Source organism: Lepus europaeus, chromosome 2, assembly GCF_033115175.1.
Source record: "Lepus europaeus isolate LE1 chromosome 2, mLepTim1.pri, whole genome shotgun sequence".
NCBI classification, from domain to species: Eukaryota; Metazoa; Chordata; class Mammalia; order Lagomorpha; family Leporidae; genus Lepus; species Lepus europaeus.
Window position 1 is genome coordinate 51960960 of NC_084828.1, and position 21509 is coordinate 51982468.

The 21509-nt window shown below is 37.8% G+C and overlaps 1 protein-coding gene across 1 annotated transcript in view; it reads left to right on the forward strand.

The window, feature by feature from the left end:
* The window catches only part of EPHA6 (EPH receptor A6), a 1087270-nt gene that overhangs the window by 807274 nt on the left and 258487 nt on the right, over positions 1-21509 (forward strand). Inside the window, exon 10 of the mRNA XM_062206703.1 lies at positions 2620-2745. Coding sequence (XP_062062687.1) covers positions 2620-2745 — 126 coding nt within the window. The remainder of the gene's footprint in view (positions 1-2619; positions 2746-21509) is intronic.

Genomic DNA, 21509 nt, shown 5'->3' on the forward strand with positions numbered 1-21509 from the left:
TAAATCCATCCTTTATTTCAAATTGAGCAAAAGAAATAAAGGACTTTTCAATTTGTATCACCCTCCAAGGGAAAAAAAAGGATTTAAGAAAGGCTATTATTAATTGAGAGTATGTTTTGACATTATTTCTAAGACTCACAAGGTTTCCTAGAAATTGGTGAAAGGACCATCTACATTAGAGTCTTCCAACCTCACTCTCCAAGGTTCTGACTCAGGTCCAGGTAGGATTCAGCATAATTCACTTTCAGCAAACTCTCCCAGATTGTTCTTTTGTACAGTAAATTCGAGTTTCACTGCACTAGCAGAGCTGAGAGATACAACACCTGGCATGGGATGACCTGAAAATACCTCAAACAGATTTCAGAAACCTGTGTCCAGACACCTGGACAGATGACTTATGCTGGGCAATCTTAAGATTCACAGCAGGGCATTGAGTATTGAGATGCAGAGGGAAAAAAATGTGCTGTTGAGCTATTTATTATCCTTTTTTCCAAGTAGCAGTTTAGCATAAACTAGACCAGATGGGCTCAGCAAGAAGCAATGAAAATAACTGGAGGCAGCCAAGGAAACAGAACATAGATAACAAACTTATGTTTAAGAAGACAGGGATAAGTTTAAATTAGTAACCAAATATTTAAAGTAGGAACTCAAATCTTATACTACACATATTATGTTTACAAGAAAAAAGTAATATTAACTAATTAATTTATTCTGTAGAAATGCATATCACCTTATATAAGGGGCTTAATGGTTAAAATCATATGTTAGTTAATAAATGATACTTGTTATCTGTGCCTAAAGTAACAAGATTATGTATCCAGTATATTGCTACCAATACTAGGAGTTTACAGAACTCAGTCTGAAATCATAAATCCTACTTAAGTTATCAAATACATATGGAATGCAAAGTAATTCTCTGTCACCCTTTTTCCATCCTAAACATTGGAGAATCTAGAGAAACAACATTTCAGGATCAGCACTAGGCACATATATACCTAAAAATAAGCTTTCCTGGTGCTATTTTGAGAAATACTAATTTTCTCATGGTTGCACATCTAGCACTAAGAAGACAGTAAATGTAATAAAGGAAGGCTGTAGGACAGAAGATCTAATGAGGCATATTATTAGTAGTAGGACAGGGAGTGCAGTGGAGGATGGCCCAAGTGCTTGGGTCCTGCACCCCATGGGAGACCAGGAGAAGCACCTGGCTCCTGCCATCGGATCAGTGCAGTGCGCCGGCCGCAGCGCGCCAGCCGCGGCGGCCATTGGAGGGTGAACCAACGGCAAAAAGGAAGACCTTTCTCTCTGTCTCTCTCTCTCACTGTCCACTCTGCCTGTCAAAAATAAATTAATTAATTAAAAAAAAGTAGTAATGAACATTTCATCACCCCATCTAAACTCACTACATTGTCTTTTTTTTTTTTCTTTTAAATTTTCTTGGGGCCAGCATCGTGGCACAGCAGGTTAAGCTGCTGCCTGTGACACTGGTATCACATGTAAGAATGCCAGTTTGAGTCCTGGCTGTTCGCTTTCCAATCCAGCTCCCTGTTACTACATCTGGGAAGGCAGCACAAGATGGCCTAAGTCCTTGTTCCCCTGCTATTGATGTGGGAGACAAGGATGGAGCTCCTGGATCCTGGTTTCAGCCTGGTGCAGCCCAAACTCTAACAGTCATTTAGGAAGTGAACCATGTGTGTGAGTGTGTGTGTGTGTGTGTGTTTGTGTATCTGTGTCTGTGTCTTTATGTCTCTTCTCGCTCTCCCTCGCTCTCTCTCTCTTTCTCACTCTGGCTTTCAAATAAATAAATAAATCCTTTAAAACAAGATGTTCTTATAAGAGTATGTTTCTGACAAATCCTGCACATACTTAACTCTGGATATTATATGGATTTCAGAATCTAAGAAGCAACAAAACCAAATATCATCTACTCTGCACAAATGTACCATTGGTCTTTTTTAATCCCTAATAATACATATTTAGTAAATCCTGTTATGTGCTTATTATCCATAAAATCATATCATAACATACATGGTATGATACAAAGGTATATAAGAAATCATCTCCTGGTCTCCAGGAGCTATCAGTCTAAAGTGGAAAACAGAAATCAATGAGCAAAATATTTAAAGGGGAAGAGGAGGGAAAAGAGAGAATTTAGTGATTTCCAAGACTGGTTACTTTGGTATATCACTCTGTGAAGTTTTTTTTTAAATTTATTTATTTATTTGAAGGCCAGAGTTACAGAGGTAGTTGGGGAGGGGGGGTAGAAAAAGAGAAATCTTTCATCAGCTGATTCACTCCTCAGATGGCTGCAATAGCCAGAGCTGGGGCAGGCTGAAACCAGGAGCTTCTTCCAGGTCTCCTATGTGGGTAACAGGGGCCCAAGCACTTGGGCCAGCATCTGCTGCTTTTCCCAGGCCATTAGCAGGGAGCTGAGTAAAAAGTGGAGCACTCAGGACACAAACTGGTACCCATGTGGGATATGGGTGTTGCAGGTGGCAACTTGACTAGCTATGCCACAATGCTGGCCCGTGTCACTCTGCATTTTAAATATTTACAAGAATTAGGACTACTAAAATACACTTCAACTAAGTGAATCCATTTTTTGTTTGTTCATTTCAGTACGCTTCCCAGGAGTTAAAACTTATATTGACCCTGATACATATGAAGACCCAACCCTAGCAGTTCATGAATTTGCAAAAGAGATTGATCCTTCAAGAATTCGCATCGAGAGAGTCATTGGAGCAGGTAAATGTCAAATCTATGCTTTTGAGCATATAAGTCCTTAATGCTTTGTAACTGGTTTATCAACATAATATTTTAAATCTCAACAGTTTTAGTCATTGAAATTTTGAGATGAAAAGTAAAATTATATTTGTGTGTCATTTAAAAGTAGTAATTGCCCATGTGTAGTTCTCACACATGAGAACATTCATGAAAGTTATTTTTAGCATCCTATTCTCTTCATTCATAATGAAGACAAATTACAAGAAAACTAGTGTGCTTCATGAATTTATTTTGAAAGTGCAGTTTTTCACAAGGTTATTATAGATTTATTCAAGCCCCAACATCTATGGGCAAATACTATGATTAGTATTCATGATGATGACCTTGAGGCTCTAAGACCCAGGAATGTTCTGAGAATCACTGAAGATACAATTTGGTTCAAAATAGCTTTATAACTTTTTAATGCAAATTAGTAATTCTTCCTATGTAGAATTTTCTGATATTCAGAATCTTTCATTGTACAACTATTCTGGATAAATAAAAATTTATTATTAAACAACCTATAAGGATTTGTGCTGTTATTAGTTGAGAAGAAGGCTAAGCTGCTATGAACAAAGAGATTCTAGAAAAAAAGATCTACGTTTCTCTTAAGTCCTTGACCCAAGGCAAGTAGTCCATGTGGGCAGAGGAGCTGTCACTCAGGAGGTCTTAATGAAGATCCACATTGCTTCTACTCTTCCTTCTACCTTCCCCTAGTATCCTTGTCTTTTTGAAAGGTCAAAGCTAGGACATTTGCACTTCAGCCTTCTAGTCTGTGAGAAGGAATAGGAAAGAGTTCATTGCCTTTGCCTTTGCCTTGAAGCAGAATACCTGGCTATTCCAAACATACATATGCACATCTCAAGGATTATCTACATGTCAGTGGAGAAGGTAAAGTTCCCCACCATACTCCCAAACTGAGAAGGAAATCTGATACTGAAGAATGAACAGGGAAGCTGCAGATGCAAACAGGGCTATATCAGGGGAGCTTACACACAGGATTCCAAACCAGATAGATGGATAATCTCATCAGAAACTGTAGCAAGATTTTTCTGCTCAGAGCAGCAGATGAGGGGAAAATTTTGTACATTTGCAAATCTACTAGGAGGATGAGTTCAGAGCTTGTTTGTTAGCATTTCTTCATGGTTTCCTTAAGCTAGCCTTTCAGGTATCTTGCTGGCTTTCTTGAATTTGTCAGGAATACTTGTTTTTTTTCTCTTTATATACAGAAGATCAGCTTAGTATATATTAAGTAAAGATTTCAACAGTTTGCCCCCACATAGCAACACAAAGTGAAAAAATACTGTTGGAGTACTAGTTATAGCACTAAATAACAGTGTACAGCACATTAAAGACAGAGATCCTACATAATATTTTTTAAAAATTGATTAATTTTCTATGCAATTTCCAATTTAACACCAGGTTTTTTTTTTTTCATTTCCAATTATCTTTATATACAGAAGATCGATTCAGTATATACTAAGTAAAGATTTCATCAGTTTGCACCCACACAGAAACACAAAGTGTAAAAATACTGTTTTAGTACTAGTAATAGCATCACTTCATATTGGACAACACATTAAGGACAGATCCCACATGAGACATAAGTACACAGTGATTCCTGTTGTTGATTTAAGAATTTGACACTCTTGTTTATGCTGTCAGTAATCTCCCTAGGCTCTAGTCATGAGTTGCCAAGGCTATGGAAGCCTTTAGGGTTTGCTGAATTTGATCTTATTCCGATAGGGTCATAGTCAAAGTGGAAGTTCTCTTCTCCCTTCAGAGAAAGGTACCTCCTTCTTTGATGGCCCCATTCTTTCCACTGAGATCTCACTTGCAGAGATCTTTCATTTAGGTTTTGTTTTTTTGTTTTGTTTTGTTTTGTTTTGTTTTTTTGCCAGAGTGTCTTGGCTTCCCATGCCTAAAATACTCTCATGGGCTCTTCAGCCAGATCCGAATGCCTTAAGGGCTGATTCTGAGGCCAGAGTGCTATTTAGGACATCTGCCATTATATGAGACTGCTGTGTATCATACTTCCCATGTTGGATCCTTCTCTCCCTTTTTGATTCTATCAGTTAGTATTAGCAGACACTAGTCTTGTTTGTGTGATCCCTTTGACTCTTAGACCTATCAGTGTGATCAATTGTGAACTGAAATTGATCACTTGGACTAGTGAGATGGCATTGGTACATGCCACCTTGATGGGATTGTATTGGAATTCCCTGGCACGTTTCTAACTTCACCATTTGTGGCAAGTCCGATTGAGCATGTCCCAAATTGTACATCTCCTCTTTCTCTTTTTCCCACTCTTATATTTAACAGGGATCACTTTTCAGTTAAAATTTATCCACCCAGACAAAGTGGGATTTATCCCTGGTATGCAGGGACGGTTCAACGTTCGCAAAACAATCAACATGATACACCACATTAACAGACTGCAGAAGAAAAACCATATGATTATGTCAATAGATGCAGAGAAAGCATTTGATAAAATACAACAAACTTTCATGATGAAAACTCTAAGCAAACTGGGTATGGAAGGAACATTCCTCAATACAATCAAAGCAATTTATGAAAAACCCACAGCCAGCATCCTATTGAATGGGGAAAAGTTGGAAGCATTTCCACTGAGATCTGCTACCAGACAGGGATGCCCACTCTCACCACTGCTATTCAATATAGGTCTGAAAGTTTTAGCCAGAGCTATTAGGTAAGAAAAAGAAATTAAAGGGATACAAATTGGGAAGGAAGAACTCAAACTATCCCTCTTTGCAGATGATATGATTCTGTATTTAGGGGATCCAAAGAACTCTACTAAGAGACTCTTGGAACTCATAGAAGAGTTTGGCAAAGTAGCAGGATATTAAATCAATCCACAAAAATCAACAGCCTTTGTATACACAGCCAATGCCACGGCTGAGGAAGAACTTCTAAGATCAATCCCATTCACAATAGCTACAAAAACAATCAAATACCTTGGAATAAACTTAACCAAGGATGTTAAAGATCTCTATGATGAAATTTATAAAACCTTAAAGAAAGAAATAGAAGAGGATACCAAAAAATGGAGAAATCTTCCATGCTCATGGATTGGAAGAAGCAATATCTCCCAAAAGCAATGTATAGATTCAATGCAATACCAATCAAGATACTGAAGACATTCTTCTCAGATCTGGAAAACATGATGCTCAAATTCATATGGAGACACAGAAGACCTCGAATAGCCAAAGCAATCTTGTACAAGAAAAAAAAAAGCCGGAGGCATTACAATACCAGATTTCAGGACATACTACAGGGCAGTTGTTATCAAAACAGCATGGTACTGGTACATAAACAGATGGATAGACCAATGGAACAGAATAAAAACACCAGAAATCAATCCAAACATCTACAGCCAACTTATATTTGATCAAAGATCCAAAACCAGGCCGGCGCCGTGGCTCAACAGGCTAATCCTCCGCCTTGCGGCACCGGCACACCAGGTTCTAGTCCCGGTCGGGGCACCGATCCTGTCCCGGTTGCCCCTCTTCCAGGCCAGCTCTCTGCTGTGGCCAGGGAGTGCAGTGGAGGATGGCCCAAGTGCTTGGGCCCTGCACCCCATGGGAGACCAGGAGAAGCACCTGGCTCCTGCCATCGGAATAGCGCAGTGCGCCGGCCGCAGCACGCTACCGCGGCGGCCATTGGAGGGTGAACCAACGGCAAAAGGAAGACCTTTCTCTCTGTCTCTCTCTCTCTCTCTCTCACTGTCCACTCTGCCTGTCAAAAAAAAAAAAAAAGATCCAAAACCAATCCCTGGAATAACGATAGTCTATTCAATAAATGGTGCTGGGAAAATTGGATTTCCACGTGCAGAAGCATGAAGGAAGACCCCTACCTTTCACCTTACTCAAAAATTCACTCAACATGGATTAAAGACTTAAATCTACGACCCGAAACCATCAAATTATTAGAGAGCATTGGAGAAACCCTGCAAGATATAGGTACAGGCAAAGACTTCTTGGAAAATACCCCAGAAGCACAGGAATACTTGTGATAGCACTTAAGCTTTATGATCTGGGAGTGAAGGCAGCTAGATTAGAAGGTGGTGGTTGTACTTTTCAGAAAGAGGGACCAATTAAAATAGAGGGGTAGGACTCAAGATGGCATTCCTGTGGTGTTTTATTTATTTATTTATTTATTTGAGAGGTAGAGTCACAGTATGAGAGGGAGAGACAGAGATAAAGGTCTTCTATCCGCAGATTCACTCCTCAGGTTGACACAATGGCCAGAGCTGAGCCAGTACGAAGCCAGGAGCCAGGGGCCTCCTCCAGGTCTCCCACATGGATGCGGGGGCCCAAGCACTTGGGCCACCTTCCACTGCCTTCCCAGGCCAGAACAGAGAGCTGGATCAGAAGAGGAACAGCCAGGACTAGAACCAGTGCCCATATGGGATATTGGGGCCACAGGCAGAGGATTCACCTACTGCACCACAGTGCCAGCCCCAATCCTATGGTTTTCTGTCACACAATGATAAAAATACAATCACATTCACACACTTAAATAGAGTTTGGAAATATAATTGCTGTCAGGGTGGCCATGTGTGTAGCTAAAAATGTGCCAGGGGTTTACCTAAAATAGAGAAGGGAGATACTGAATCCTGAAGGGGAGTAAAGGTCTCTTTTAAGAGCTGGATATGAGTAATACTTTGGAGAGAGAAGAACAGCCCAAGCACAGCCATTTCAACCATGTACCTTGTCTTTGCAGAGGAAAAAGAAAACAGCCAATTATCCTTCATCTCTTTCAAAATCCGCCTTCCCCATGAAGGACAGGCTGCATAATATTCAGGGCCCTGGGCCAAAAGAAAGTGTAAGTTGCTTGTTTAAAAAGCTAACAACTTGAAGATGGTGACAACGGAACATTAAATTAACCTCATGGCTTGTCTAAACTCAAGACTCTACACTAGTGCACAGATCATGTGTCCATGAAGTTTCCCAGGTACACAGAGAACTAGCCCTACCCCAAGAATTCCAGGGACCTGTGCTGAATCCTTCCAGATTCGTCTCCGTTCCCTATGCACAGCGATCATCTCATCCACTCTCAACCATGGAGGTCTCCCTCTGAAATATGATACAAGGGTCTTCTATACTTCATTTTAATGTTCTCAGCCAAAGGGGTTGACTTATCAGAAAGATAAGGACCTGGAATCTAACCAGATTCTCTATCCTCTTCTGCTGAACAAAAAGCACATCAACAATCATAACTGAAAAGAGTGGTTGCACTGTATTTATTTAGTTTTGTAGTTCCTTTGCTTAAGACAGCAGAGCAATAGAGAAGAGAGGAGGCTGAATAAATTCCATGTGTGCAATGTTTGGATTTCTTCTGGCCCCAGAGAGAAAGAAGGGATATATTCTTTTATACTGCATTGTTCAATAATCACACAGAAAGAAGCATTTCTATGGCAGTTATATGTGCATAACTTTAATACTAATGTCTGAACTCATAATGTTGAAAAATAAAATCAGGCATCTAATGAAGGATAAATGTAAAGAAATTAAGTTTACTTTAGTTTTTGGGTTTTTCAACTAAAATATAAATCTTTCCTTTAAAAATATAAAGATACTGCCAAACCAAACAATAACTCCTGAAGAGATTATTTTAATATCATTTTCCACCTGCTCTGCCAGAATTCTGATTAGTCATAGTGAGATTTCTTTTCATTTGTCAAAAGTAGACTATCTAAATCTTGTACAGTAATCAGACCTATACATTTTTTATATTTATTCATCATTGACTATTTCATCTTCCAGACAGCATGCTAACAGTTCCTTTACAGTCCATCTTCAGAAAAATCATGAAAAGTGCTGTGAGACAGTTTGTTTTTTTTTTTTTTTTTTTTTTTTTTGGACAGGCAGAGTTAGACAGTGAGAGAGAGAGAGACAGAAAGAAAGGTCTTCCTTTTCCATTGGTTCACCCCCAAATGGCTGCTATGGCCAGCCGCGCTGCGCCAATCTGAAGCCAGGAGCCAGGTGCTTCCTCCTGGTCTCCCATGCAGGTGCAGGGCCAAGCACTTGGTCCATCCTCTACTGCCTTCTCAGACCACAGCAGATAACTTTCCTCTCTTCATGCTTGTGCCAGTATTGCTCTATTAATTAAATCCTTTGAGTCATATTTCTAAATTTCTGTTTGCATATGGAAAATCTGGTAAATGTGTAGACATTTCCCACAGAACCAGCATAGAAAAAACATTTTCAGAAAATTATAGAAGAATTAATAGTTATGTAACATCTATTACTTATTTGCATGATTGGTTACTTGCCCTATTTTAAATTCTGAAAGGTTTTATTAGGTTATTTTATATCTTCCCTCCAACTCCCACCTATTGATTATTTTTCTCAAACTCCATTTCCTCATCATCTGTGTGCATCAGAAAGTCCTCTTGGAAACAAATGTAAATAAATTGACTCAAGTGTCAATGTAGATGCAGGACTGGGGGTGCATGGGCTCGGGGAGATGGAAGAGCCCAAATACAAGGTGTGACAGTTGTCTGGTGGAAGAATTCAAGCAGGATTAAGCATTGACAGTAGAAATGGAGAAGAGTACATAGATTTACAATTCTTTGCTTAGGAAAAATTTATAAAATCTGCTTTTTTTTTGGCAGAGAAAGAATTAGTAATGTTTTCCACGTTTCTCATTGGGAGGTACAATATGTAATCATTAAATATTTCTTGAGTGACTGATTAAAAAAAGAACATGAAAATAATATTAATATTTTCAGAAAGAAAAGAGTCTGAGATGTGATACCATTCCTGACCCATGACATTTCTTAAAATATTCAATGAACAATTTCTTAATAGATGGCTAATATTTACTTTAAAAAGGCAAATACTAATTAGGCATTTTTGTATGATGTCACTATGTTCATCAAAGATATGTGTATTCAACCTGTCTTCTACAACCTCTGCCTTGGGAAATATTATGCTAGAAAACTTAATTTATCTGTCCGTATATTCTTAACATTCCTTGTCTTTTACTGTAAATTTCACTGGTTGTTATATGAGTTTTCTAGGACACTTTTTTTTGTATATCACTATTCTATTTAATAGTGGCAGCTTATCTTTGTTCATCAATACAGGCCTGAATTTCCATGAAAATGCACATTTCCATTTAAATGAAGTGAGCAGCTCGGTTGCACAGGAGACTATCAAGATCATCTATCTCCTTTGACTTTTTTGCATCATAAAATGAAATACTGTGGGCAGAGGACTGTAAAGCAAAAGTTCCCAGGCTAAAAAAAGCCAAGCCAGATTAGGGTAGAATCATTGTTTTACACATATCTTAAGAGATAATGAGAAAATTGGTAAGCTGAATTTTAATCATGGTCTGGAAAAGGTCACTGAAAGGCTATCCCCTGTACAGGACAATACTAAGTCTAAACTATTATAACAGAAACTTTACTGGCAGAGTATCTGTAATTTTGAAACACTATTCCATTGGGGGAAAAATATTCTTGTGTCTCTAAGCCTATAGGGCATCCTTCTTCGATTTGACCTTCGCTATTCCCCTAGTCTCAGTAGAAATGGGTAACATCTGCCTGTCATTCATATTCTATCCCTTTATCTGTACAAAACTCATTATTGCCTCCACTATCAGCCTTTTCTTCTGGGCTTAGTGTCACCATATATTTTTTTTTCTCTTACTTGAATAGCCCAGAAAGGTTTAACTGTTGGTTTCTCAGCAATCTCCTTCAGGAAAAAGAAACTCAAAAGGACAGCAAAAAGGATATAAAAAGTGAGTGTCAACACAATGATTTATTCAACCTAAAATTTTTCTGCTGATATTGCCATCTTGTTTGAGGTCACATTTGCCTTGATAAGGAACAAGGCAAATGATAACCTTTTATGCTTCTTCTGATTCCCCTCTGTCACCCAACCCAGCCAGTTTATTTTTCCTACTCTAGTTGCTACTCTCTTTTTAGTTACCATTAAAGAAACTTTTCATCACTTTATTTTTTTGTTTCTTTTTACACTTGTATTATAGGAAGGTACTTCAAAACATTCATGGAAAATAGAATTAAAATATGTTTATTTTGGTACACAAGAATTTTGGAATCTGTGGGTTTTTTTCATAATATACATCTTCCATGAACTTTCTGAAGACTCTTCATATTTTTTTGCAACATACCAATGAGAAATTTAGGCGGTATTCCAGATGTGGTTTCAGAATTCTCTTTCTACAAGAAATTTAGGTTTATAGCTCTTTTCCTCTGTCTTTATATTAGGTCATCTTCTAAGATGTAGGTTTTGTTCTTATCTGTAAACTTAAAGGATTTACGATAGGAGTCAGATTAATTTTCTTTTTTAATCTTGAAACTCCATTGCATTACCAATAGAGAAAGAATAAGACCAACAAAAGATTCTGGCAAGGCTTTTGTGCCTTCTGTTCAAGAATGCCTTAACTTTCTAAATCAAATGTTGTAATAAAAGATTGGCTTTTCCTATTCTCTGTAGACCTTAATTATGATGTGGAAAAAAAAGCCTCAGATTGAAGCTAGACAAACCCAGGTTTGAATCATAGCTTTGAATCATAGCTTTGCTACTAATTCACCCTGTGCCATTCAGCAATTTAATAATCTTTCAGAAATTTGGTTTGCTCACCTGTAAATGGATTAATAATAATAATATCTATCTTGCAGTATAATGGAAGGATTAGAGATGACATCTATTGAGGACCTGTCACATGATAGACATCCAATAAAAGGATGAAAATATACTATTAGATTAAAAATAAACACAGTTGTTATATTTAGTTTGGATGGTTCAGACAAATGACACTCATTGCCGAACACTCAGAATACTTCATGACATAAATATCTGAGTACAAACAATTAGATAGTCAATGAGGTAACTGGAATAATAGGTATGATTTTCAGAGTTAGATAAAAACTGGTAAATAAGATTAAATTTCAATTTTTAAGGAATTTATTAATACATTAGTTTCTCAGAGTCATAGCAAATGCATGCTAATTAATACAACACAATTCTCATCAATTCTCAGCTTTATTTAATATTAATACAGAGAATAGGTTCAATGTACCTCATAGATACATTTCTAAGATATTCTAATTATGCTTTTTTCCTACCTACCTACCTCCTTCCTTTCCTCTCCCTTTATTTCCTCTTTCTTCCTTTCTCAGATAATGTTTTTATTTTACATTATAGTCAAAGGCTTGATGCTCGACTAAATAAAGAGTTCAATAAGTAAACAGTAAAATAAAGAAAGAAAGAAGGTTTGGTGGAATATAGGCAAGGGCTATAAACAATAATCAAATGAAAAGATGTACATTTCATACATATGCAGTAAAATTTTAGAATAATCACAGAGCACAAAAAAACTATAGTAGTATATCATTCTTTAATATTGGTTTGACCAAGATATGAAACAAAGTTTGACAATAAAACTATATTGCAACAATACTATTGTCACAGAGAATGTGTAGTGTTCAAGTCTGGCCACATAGCATATGCCCTGTGAGATACTGGAGTGGGCCTTGTCATTAATGTTAGTCTTATAACCATCATCTATGTCTTATAATATGCAGTGTGTTTCAAAACTTGAAGATATTTGAAAGTTTATTATGAGCATATTAAAGATATCAGGTTTTTATAATAAAATTGGGAGCTAAGTATAGATAAAAATTAGATGCAGTCCTGAATTTCTCTCTTTAAAGAAGTATCAGGTTGTTTGTACTGTAGATTATTTCATAATGCCAAACACTCAATAATGCTGCCTGAGAGACCATGTGCTTCCTACATTGGTGTGTGGTAAGATGTGAATTAAGGCTATAAATCTGATTATAGGATTTGCCTGTGTCATATTCTCTCATCTTGCATGAAGTAATTAGCTGATTGTTCCCATAGTGATACTTGTGTTCTCAATCTAATTGTCTATGTATTTAACTAATGGTTTTGGCTTTTGTAGGCTGTCCAAGTTATGTAACAAACCTTCCCAAAACTGAATGGCTTTCAATAATAATCGTTTACTTTACTCATAACTCTGTGGGTCAACAGTTTGGGCTGAGCTCAGGTAGAGCCAAAGGCATTGTTTTGGCCAGGTTTACCTGAGGTTACTTTTCTCAACTAGTGGTCCAGCTGGATGGTGCTGGGTTTCAGGTGGTTGGTTGGTCTAGACACTGGCGAGCTTCAGCACCATCTCTCTGACTCATTGCTGCTTACTACAGATCTCCTCACCCAATAGGCTGCATTTGCAGTCCCAAGGCAGTATTCCAAGCATACGAGAGCAAGAGTTGTAAGGCCACTTGTGCCTTTGGCTCTGGACTTCCATAGTATAATATTGTCACATTAAATTGATCAAAGCAAGTCACAGAGCCAGTTTAAATGACATGAGATGGAGAAACAGATTCTACCTCTTTTATTTTTTTTTTAAAATGAGAGGAATGAGTTTATTAAAAGGTATATTTTTAAAGATGTAAGATAGGGTTTTCATATTAATACTTAGAAAAGATTTTCACTTTCTTTTTAAACCAAATCACAAGTATTTTAATTGAAACAATAAATGTGTTTTAAAATTGCCAAGGCCATACAGACTAGAATTTTTTTTTTTTTTTGGTTTAAAAGTTCACTTACCACAGCAACCACATATTGCTTTGTCATGCTTTTTGCACTTAATTTTTCTTTTCTTTTTTTTAAACTTTTATTTAGAAGATAGAAATTTCCAAAGTACAGTTTATGGATTACAATGGCTTTTTCCCCACTACAACTTCTCACCCCACCCACAACCCACCTATCTCCCATTCCCTCTCCCATTCCATTCACATCAAGATTCATTTTCAATTATCTTTATATACAGAAGATCAATTTAGTATATATTAAGTAAAGATTTCATCAGTTTGCCCCCACACAGAACACAAATTGCCAGATACTGTTTGAGCACTAATCATATCAGTAATTCATATTGAACTATCCATTAAGGACAGAGATCCTACATGGAGTATAAGTGCACAGTGACTCCTGTTGTTGACTTAACAAATTGACACTCGTGTTTAAGGCATCAGCAATCTCCCCAGGCTCTAGTCATGAGTTGCCAAGGCCATGGAAGCCCCCTGAACTCGCCAACTTTGATCTTATTTCAACGAGGCCATAGTCAAAGTGGAAGTTCTCTCCTCCCTTCAGAGAAAGGTACCTCCTTCTTTGATGGCCCGTTTTTCCATTGGGATCTCACTCGCAGAGATCTTTCATTTAGGTCTTCTTTTTTTTTTTTTTTTTTTTCTCCAGAGTGTCTTGGCTTTCCATGCCTAAAATACACTCATGGGCTCTTGAGCCAGATCCGAATGCCTCAAGGGCCAATTCAAAGGCCAGAGTGCTGTTTAGGACATCTGCCATTCTATGAGTCTGCTGTGTATCGTACTTCCCATGTTGGATCGTTCTCTCCCTTTTTTATTCTATCAGTTAGTATTCGCAGACACTAGTCTTGTTTATGTGATCCCTTTGACTCTTAGACCTATCATTATGGTCTATTGTGACCTGAAATTGATCACCTGGACTAGTGAGATGGCATTGGTACATGCTACCTTGATGGGATTGTATTGGAATCCCCTGGCACATTTCTAACTCCACCACTTGGGGCAAGTCCCAAATTGTACATCCCCTCCCTCTCTTATTCCCACTCTTATATTTAACAGAGATCACTTGTCAGTTAAATTTAAACATCTAAGAATAATTGTGTGTTAATTACATAGCTCAACCAATGGTATTAAGTAGAACAAACAAAAATACTAAAAGGGATATAGTATTAAATTTTACATCAACAGTGATGATAAGGGCTGATTAAGTCATTGTTTCTCATAGATTTCCCTTTTGATGCTCAGTTAGTTCTCACCAATCAGGGAAAACACATGATATTTGTCCCTCTGGGACTGGCTTATTTCACTCAGCATGATGTTTTCCAGGTTCCTCCATTTTGTTGCAAATGACCAGATTTCATTGGTTTTTTTTTAACTGCTGTATAGTATTCTATAGAGTACATGTCCCATAATTTCTTTATCCAGGCTACTGTTGATGGGCATTTGGGATGATTCCAGGTCTTAGCTATTGTGAATTGAGCTGCAATAAACATTAAGGAGCAGACAGCTTTTGTGTTTGTCAATTTAATTTCCTTTGGATAAACTACAAGGAGTGGATGGCTGGGTTGAATGGTAGGGTTATATTCAGATTTCTGAGGAATCTCCAGACTGACTTCCATAGTGGCTTAACCAATTTGCATTCCCACCAACAGTGGGTTAGTGTTCCTTTTTCCCCACATCCTCTCCAGAATCTATTGTTGGTAGATTTCTAAATGTGAGCCATTCTAACAGGGGTGATTGTTTTTGTGGCTATTGTGAATGGGATTGATCTTAGAAGTTCTTTCTCAGCTGTGGCATTGGCTGTGTATACAAAGGCTGTTGATGTTTGTGCAGTGATTTTATATCCTGCTACTTTGCCAAACTCTTCTATGAGTTCCAAGAGTCTCTTAGTAGAGATCTTGGGTCCCCTAAATACAGAATCATATCATCTGCAAAGAGGGATAGTTTGAGTTCTTCCTTCCCAATTTGTATCCCTTTAATTTCTTTTTCTTGCCTAATAGCTCTGGCTAAAACTTTCAGACCTATATTGAATAGCAGTGGTGAGAGTGGGCATCCCTGTCTGGTAGCAGATCTCAGTGGAAATGCTTCCAACTTTTCCCCATTCAATAGGATGCTGGCCGTGGGTTTTTCATAAATTGCTTTGATTGTATTGAGGAATGTTCCTTCCATACCCAGTTTGCTTAGGGTTTTCATCATGAAAGGGTGTTGTATTTCACCAAATGCTTTTTCTGCATCTGTTTACATAATCATATGGTTTTTCTTCTGCAGTCTGTTAATGTGGTGTATCACATTGATTGATTTGTGAATGTTGAACCATCCCTGCATACCAGGGATAAATCCCACTTGGTCTGGGTGGATGATCTTTCTGAAGTGTTGTTGCATTCTATTGGCCAGAATTTTATTGAGTATTTTTGCATCTATGTCCATCAGGGATATTGGTCTGTAATTTGCTTTCAAAGCTGCATGTTTTTCCAGCTTAGGAATTAAGGTGATGCTGGCTTCATAGAAAGAATTTGGGAGGATTCCCTCTTTTTTGATTGTTCTGAATAGTTTGAGAAGAAATGGAGTCAGTTCTTCTTTAAATGTCTGGTAGAACTCAGCAGTGAATCCATCTGGTCCTGGGCTTTTCTTTGTTGGGAGGGCCTTTATTACTGTTTCAATTTCTGCTCAGTTATAGGTCTGTTTAGGTTTTCTATGTCTTTCTGGTTCAATTTCATAGGTTATATGTGTCCGGGAATCTATCCATTTCTGATAGATTTCCCTGTTTGCTGCATACAAGTCCTCGTAGTAATTTCTGATGATTCTTTTTATTTCTGTGGTGTCTGTTGTTACATTTCCTTTTTCATTTTATTGATTTTACTGATTTTATTGATTTGGGTCTTTTCTTTTTTTTAGTTAGTTGGGCCAATGGAGTGTCAATTTTGTTTATTTTTTTTAAAAACCAGCTCCTCATTTGGCTGATTTTTTGTAATTTTTTTTATTCAATCCTATTGATTTCTTCTCTGATTTTAATTATTTCTCTTCTCCTACTAGTTTAGTCTGGTTTGCTGCAGTTTTTCCAGATCCTAGAGATGCATTGAAAGCTCATTTATTTGATGCCTTTCCAATTTCTTGATCTAGGTAGCTATTACTATTAATTTTCCTCTTAACACTGCTTTTGCTGTATCCCATAAGTTTTGATATGTTATGCTATTGTCCTCATTTACTTCCAGAAAGTTTTTGATTTCTCTCTTGATTTCTTCTATGACCCAGTGTTCATTCAGGAGCATGTTGTTCAATCTCCATGCATTTGCATATGTTCTAGGGATTCCTGAGTTGCTAATTTCCAACTTCGTTCCACTATGGTCTGATAAGCTGCATCGTATGATTCTAATTCTTTTGAATTTGTTGAGACTTGCTTTATGGCCTAGTATGTGGTCAATCCTAGAGAAGGTTCCATGTACTGCTGAGAAGAATGTAAATTCTCTATGTGTAGGATGAAAAGTTCTGTAGATATCTGTTAGATCCATTTGGGCAATAGTGTCATTTAAATCTACTGTTTCCTTGTTGATCATCTGTCCTGGTGATCTGTCTATTTATGAGAGTGGATTATTAAAGTCCCCTAGTACTCTTGTATTGAGGTCTAAGTCTCCCTTTAAGTCCCTTAACAAATCTTTTAAATAAACTGGTGCACTGTAATTAGGTGCATATACATTGATAATCATTATATCTTCCTGTTGAATTGAACCCTTAATCTTTATATAGTGCCCCTCTTTGTCTCTCTTAACAGTTTTTGTGTTAAAGTTTATGTTGTCTGATATTAAGATGGCTACGCCCTCTCTTTTTTCATTTCTGTTGGCATGGTATATCTTTTTCCAGCCTTTCACTTTCAGTCTGCATGCATCTTTGTTGGAAAGATGTGTTTCTTGTAAGCAGCAAATAGATAGGTTTTGTTCCTTAACCCAATCAGCCAACTTCTTTTAACTGGAGAACTGAAGCCATTTACATTCAATGTGACTATTGATAAGTAGTAACTTTGCCCAGCCATTTGCCAAAGATATTTTCTAATACATGCTTTCAACTTCCTGTGATCTTTTTCTGGGAGGTTTCCTTCCTTTACCTTCTTTCATATTGCTGACCGTGTTTCTGTATGTATCACATCTTTAAGCATCTTTTGCAGGGCTGGACAAGTGGCGACAAATTCTTTCAATTTCTGTTTGCTATGAAACGTCTGCATTTCACCTTCATTCATAAATGAGAGCTTTGCAGGATATAATATTCTGGGCTGGCAGTTTTTCTCTCTTAGCACCTGGACTGTGTCTCGCCATTCCCTCCTAGCCTGTAGGGTTTCTGCTGAGAAGTCTGCTGTGAGTCTAATTGGAGATCCTCTGAGAGTAATCTGACGTTTCTCTCTTGCACATTTTAGGATCTTTTCTTTATGTTTCACTGTGGTGAGTTTAATTACAACATGTCGTGGTGAGTTTAATTACAACATGTCATGTTGAGGATCTCTTTTGGTCATGGTTACCAGGTGTTCTATGAGCTTCCTGTACTAGGATCTCTCTGTCCTTCTCCAAACCCGGAAAGTTCTCTGCTAGTATCTCACTAAAAAGGCCTTCTAATCCTTTCTCTCTCTCCATGCCTTCAGGGACTCTTAAAACTCGAATGTTGGGTTTTTAATAGTATCCTGTAGATTCCCAACAATATTTTTTAGATTTCTAATTTCCTCTTTTCTTTGGTTTGACTGTATACTTTCCTGTGCTCTGTCTTCTAAGTCTGATATTCCCTCTTCTATTTCACTGACTCTGTTTTTAAGGCTCTCTAATGTGTTTGTCATTTGATCTATTGAGTTCTTCATTTCATTTTGATTTCTCTTCACTATCATGCTTTCATGTTCTACTAGTTTCTGCCTTTCATTTTGATTCCTCCTTAAGATTTCATTTTCACGAGAGAGATTTTCTGTCCTGTCCAGTAAGGATTTCTGTAGTTCAAGAATTTATTTTCGAAAACTTCTAAATGTTCGTATCATAAATTTTTTTGAAGTCCATATCTTGCATTTCTTCTATCTCATGATCTTCATAATCTTGGCTTGGGGTGTCTTGTTCATTTGGGGGCATCATAATGTCTTCCTTGATCTTCTTCCCTCAGTTTCTGTGTTTGTTGCTTGGCATTGTGGAGATATTCTTTGAATTCTTCTTCCCTCGCTGTTGTGTTTTTTTCTTGTTATACTATGACTGTGTTAATTGGACTGTCTGCTTTTGGAGGAGCCTTGGAGGCTTGAGGCTTGACGTGGGTGTGGCCAGAAAGCTTTGCTTGGTTCTTCAGGGTTAAGGGTGTGCCAAATGTGACACACTCAGGTTAGGCGAGGTAAATCTCTCTCTCTCTCTTTATTTATTTATTGATTGATTGATGTATATATATTTTTATTTATTCTGGAGGGAAGTAATACCACACAGCTGAGCAGAATTGAAGGTAGTCAGCTTCCAATCTCTGCCTTCTGTGGGTATATCATTTGTTTGCTTTTTCCCTAGGACCACACAAAGAATCTGTGCTGCCCTCAGTATGGGCTCAAATTCTCCTGCAGTCTCCCATTGGGTTTCCAAGGTTACCGAATTGTAGCGTCTCTGGAGAGTACTCATGTGAACTCCGTGAGTTCTCTCACCCACCGTCTCTTTTTTCACCACCTCAGTTCATTAGCTCCACCCTTTCACTAAGTCCTAACCTCCTGTTATTTCACCCCCCACAGAGTTAGGTTTTTCTGTTTGACTGGGGGCAGGCGCAGTTCTGAGGTCGCGCACAGCCCTGAGGTCATGCACCTTTTATATATGTCCAAAATATCTCCTGCTCTTTGTCTCCTGCTTGTCTTTGTAAGGTAGGCGGAGAGAGACCATACTGGTTCCTGGTGTTTTTTTTGTTTTGTTTTGTTTTGTTTTGTTTGTTTTTTTTTGTTTTTTTCCCTCTCTCCAGTAGTTAGTCTGGTGAACTTTCCCCAGTGGGGTTTCAGGCCAGTTTCCCCACCGATGTCTTGGGTTACAGAGCTCACCTCCCCTCCAGCGCAGATGCGTAGACTCCACTGTTTGGCTTCAGAGCTGTGGGCATCCTTGCTCTCCCCACAGGTCGTCAGTGTCACATCCACTATATCTAGCAGATTTTCCTCTGCAATTTTTTCCACGAGCCTTTCCCTGAGATTACCGTAATTCTACTTTTGTTAACCTGTCTTTTCCTGGACTATCAGTGCACGTCCTCTCTATTCCACCATCTTGGCTCCTACCCCCCCGATTCTACCTCTTAATGAGAATTGCAGAAAAGCTACCTTGTGACAGTGTGTACATACAGGTTTGGAGGAGATGTCTGGCCATTTTTTTAAAAATAGTCTACATGGCTCATATTTTTTTTAAAAAAAAAAGTAAACCATTACTTTCAAGCCTAATATGGTTAATGGATTATGAATTTAGGTGCTATTTTTCCTTTAAAACTGTCTTTCTATTGCACCCTTAAGGTTTTCCTTGTGTAGCAAGTACTAGGTAATTGATCTTGGATGAAGTATTATGAGGTTTGCAAAATAAAGCAATTCAGGTTCAAGAGTAAAGCTAAAGGAACTTAATGCATAAGGCAGAAAAGAATAGTAGAAAAGACAAGGTATCAATAAGAAGGATCATAAATGAACTAACCATGCTTATGAATTACTATTCAAATTCAAAGAATCTGGAGAGCAGGACAGATGAGGAGACTAGATTGCAATGAGGAGACTGCATAAAACACTTGAACACACTCTAGCAGATAAGCAATGTCAAGATGAGGAAAATGAAGTTTAGAAAGGGAAGAACATTAGAAGTGATAGAATAAGAGCTGTAAGAGACTGCAAGAGGAATTTGGGGCATTTTCTAGATATTGTAGAGCTCAGTGACACTCTTTATTATATCGAATCTTCTTCAAAATGTTGACTTTTCCTTTCTTGTGATGTAAGCATAACTCTAGCCCTGCTTCTTGGATGATTAGAAATGGTTACTGATGTTTTACTTTGGTGACTTTTTAGTTTATAATGGCAGATAAAGTATAAAGTGATCAAAGAAAAGTCGAAAGATGTTATCTTTGAAAAGGAAAGGAAAATAAGATTTATATGCATATGTGCAGTTACATATGTGTGTATAAATATGTACATTTTTGTGTGTATTTTAGTATATGTGTATATATACATATAAATGCACGTGTATGTGTATAGTTCAGTCACTTTAGTCTGCTGTAACAAAACTTCAGAGACTGAGTAGTGTAAACAACAGAAATTTATTTTCCTCAGAGTTCTGGAAGCTAGAGTTTGAGGTTGGGGTGCTAGCATAAGCAGGTTCTGGTGAGGACCTTATTTTGAATTTCAGAGGGCTGCCTTCTCATTGTGTCTTCACCTGGCTGAGGAAAGAGGGGGTGAGGGGAGAGAAAGATAATCGCAGAGAGAACAAGATCTGCAGTATGACAGTCTTATTAGATGGGAGCCTCACTCAGATGACCTCCTCATTTCATAACACTGGGAATTGCAGATTCTACATAGGAGTTTTTAGAGAACACAGTTTCATCTACAGTACCATAGTAGGATGTGTGTGTGTTTGTGTGTGTATGTGTTAAGGCATGCTCATACACACATGTAGAGAAAGACAGCAATATACTACCTAATGTGAAATTTATTCAGTTATACAAGTATCTGTATTGGTAAATTTTGAATAAAAGAACAAAATTTGGAAATTCATAAAGGATTTGTCTTCCTGGGAGAGCTCTGGACTTACAGCTTGGTTTGAGACAAGAGCACAACCAAGGATCTCCTGGTGACCAGTGTGTGACCAGGGAGTGGTAGGGCCACAGAAGAAAGAGCAGTAGGAATCCCCCTGAGTACAATCTACAAAGATGGTGCATTTTTATTTGCTGTCTTAGTTAAGATGCTAATGTGATTGTTGGTAAGACCATGATGAAGATATCATGGAATTAGTGTGAAAGCTGAAATCAGGCTGTCCAGTGTGCAGTTGTGGCTTCAGTGCTCACACCAGGCTGCATCTATAAGTTTTCTTTTGAGAGGATACTCCCAACAGATGTTAGAATTTTTTTTACCTAAATCTAATGTTTGTCATTTAATTGAAATGTGCCTTGTGTTTCTGCTGATCCT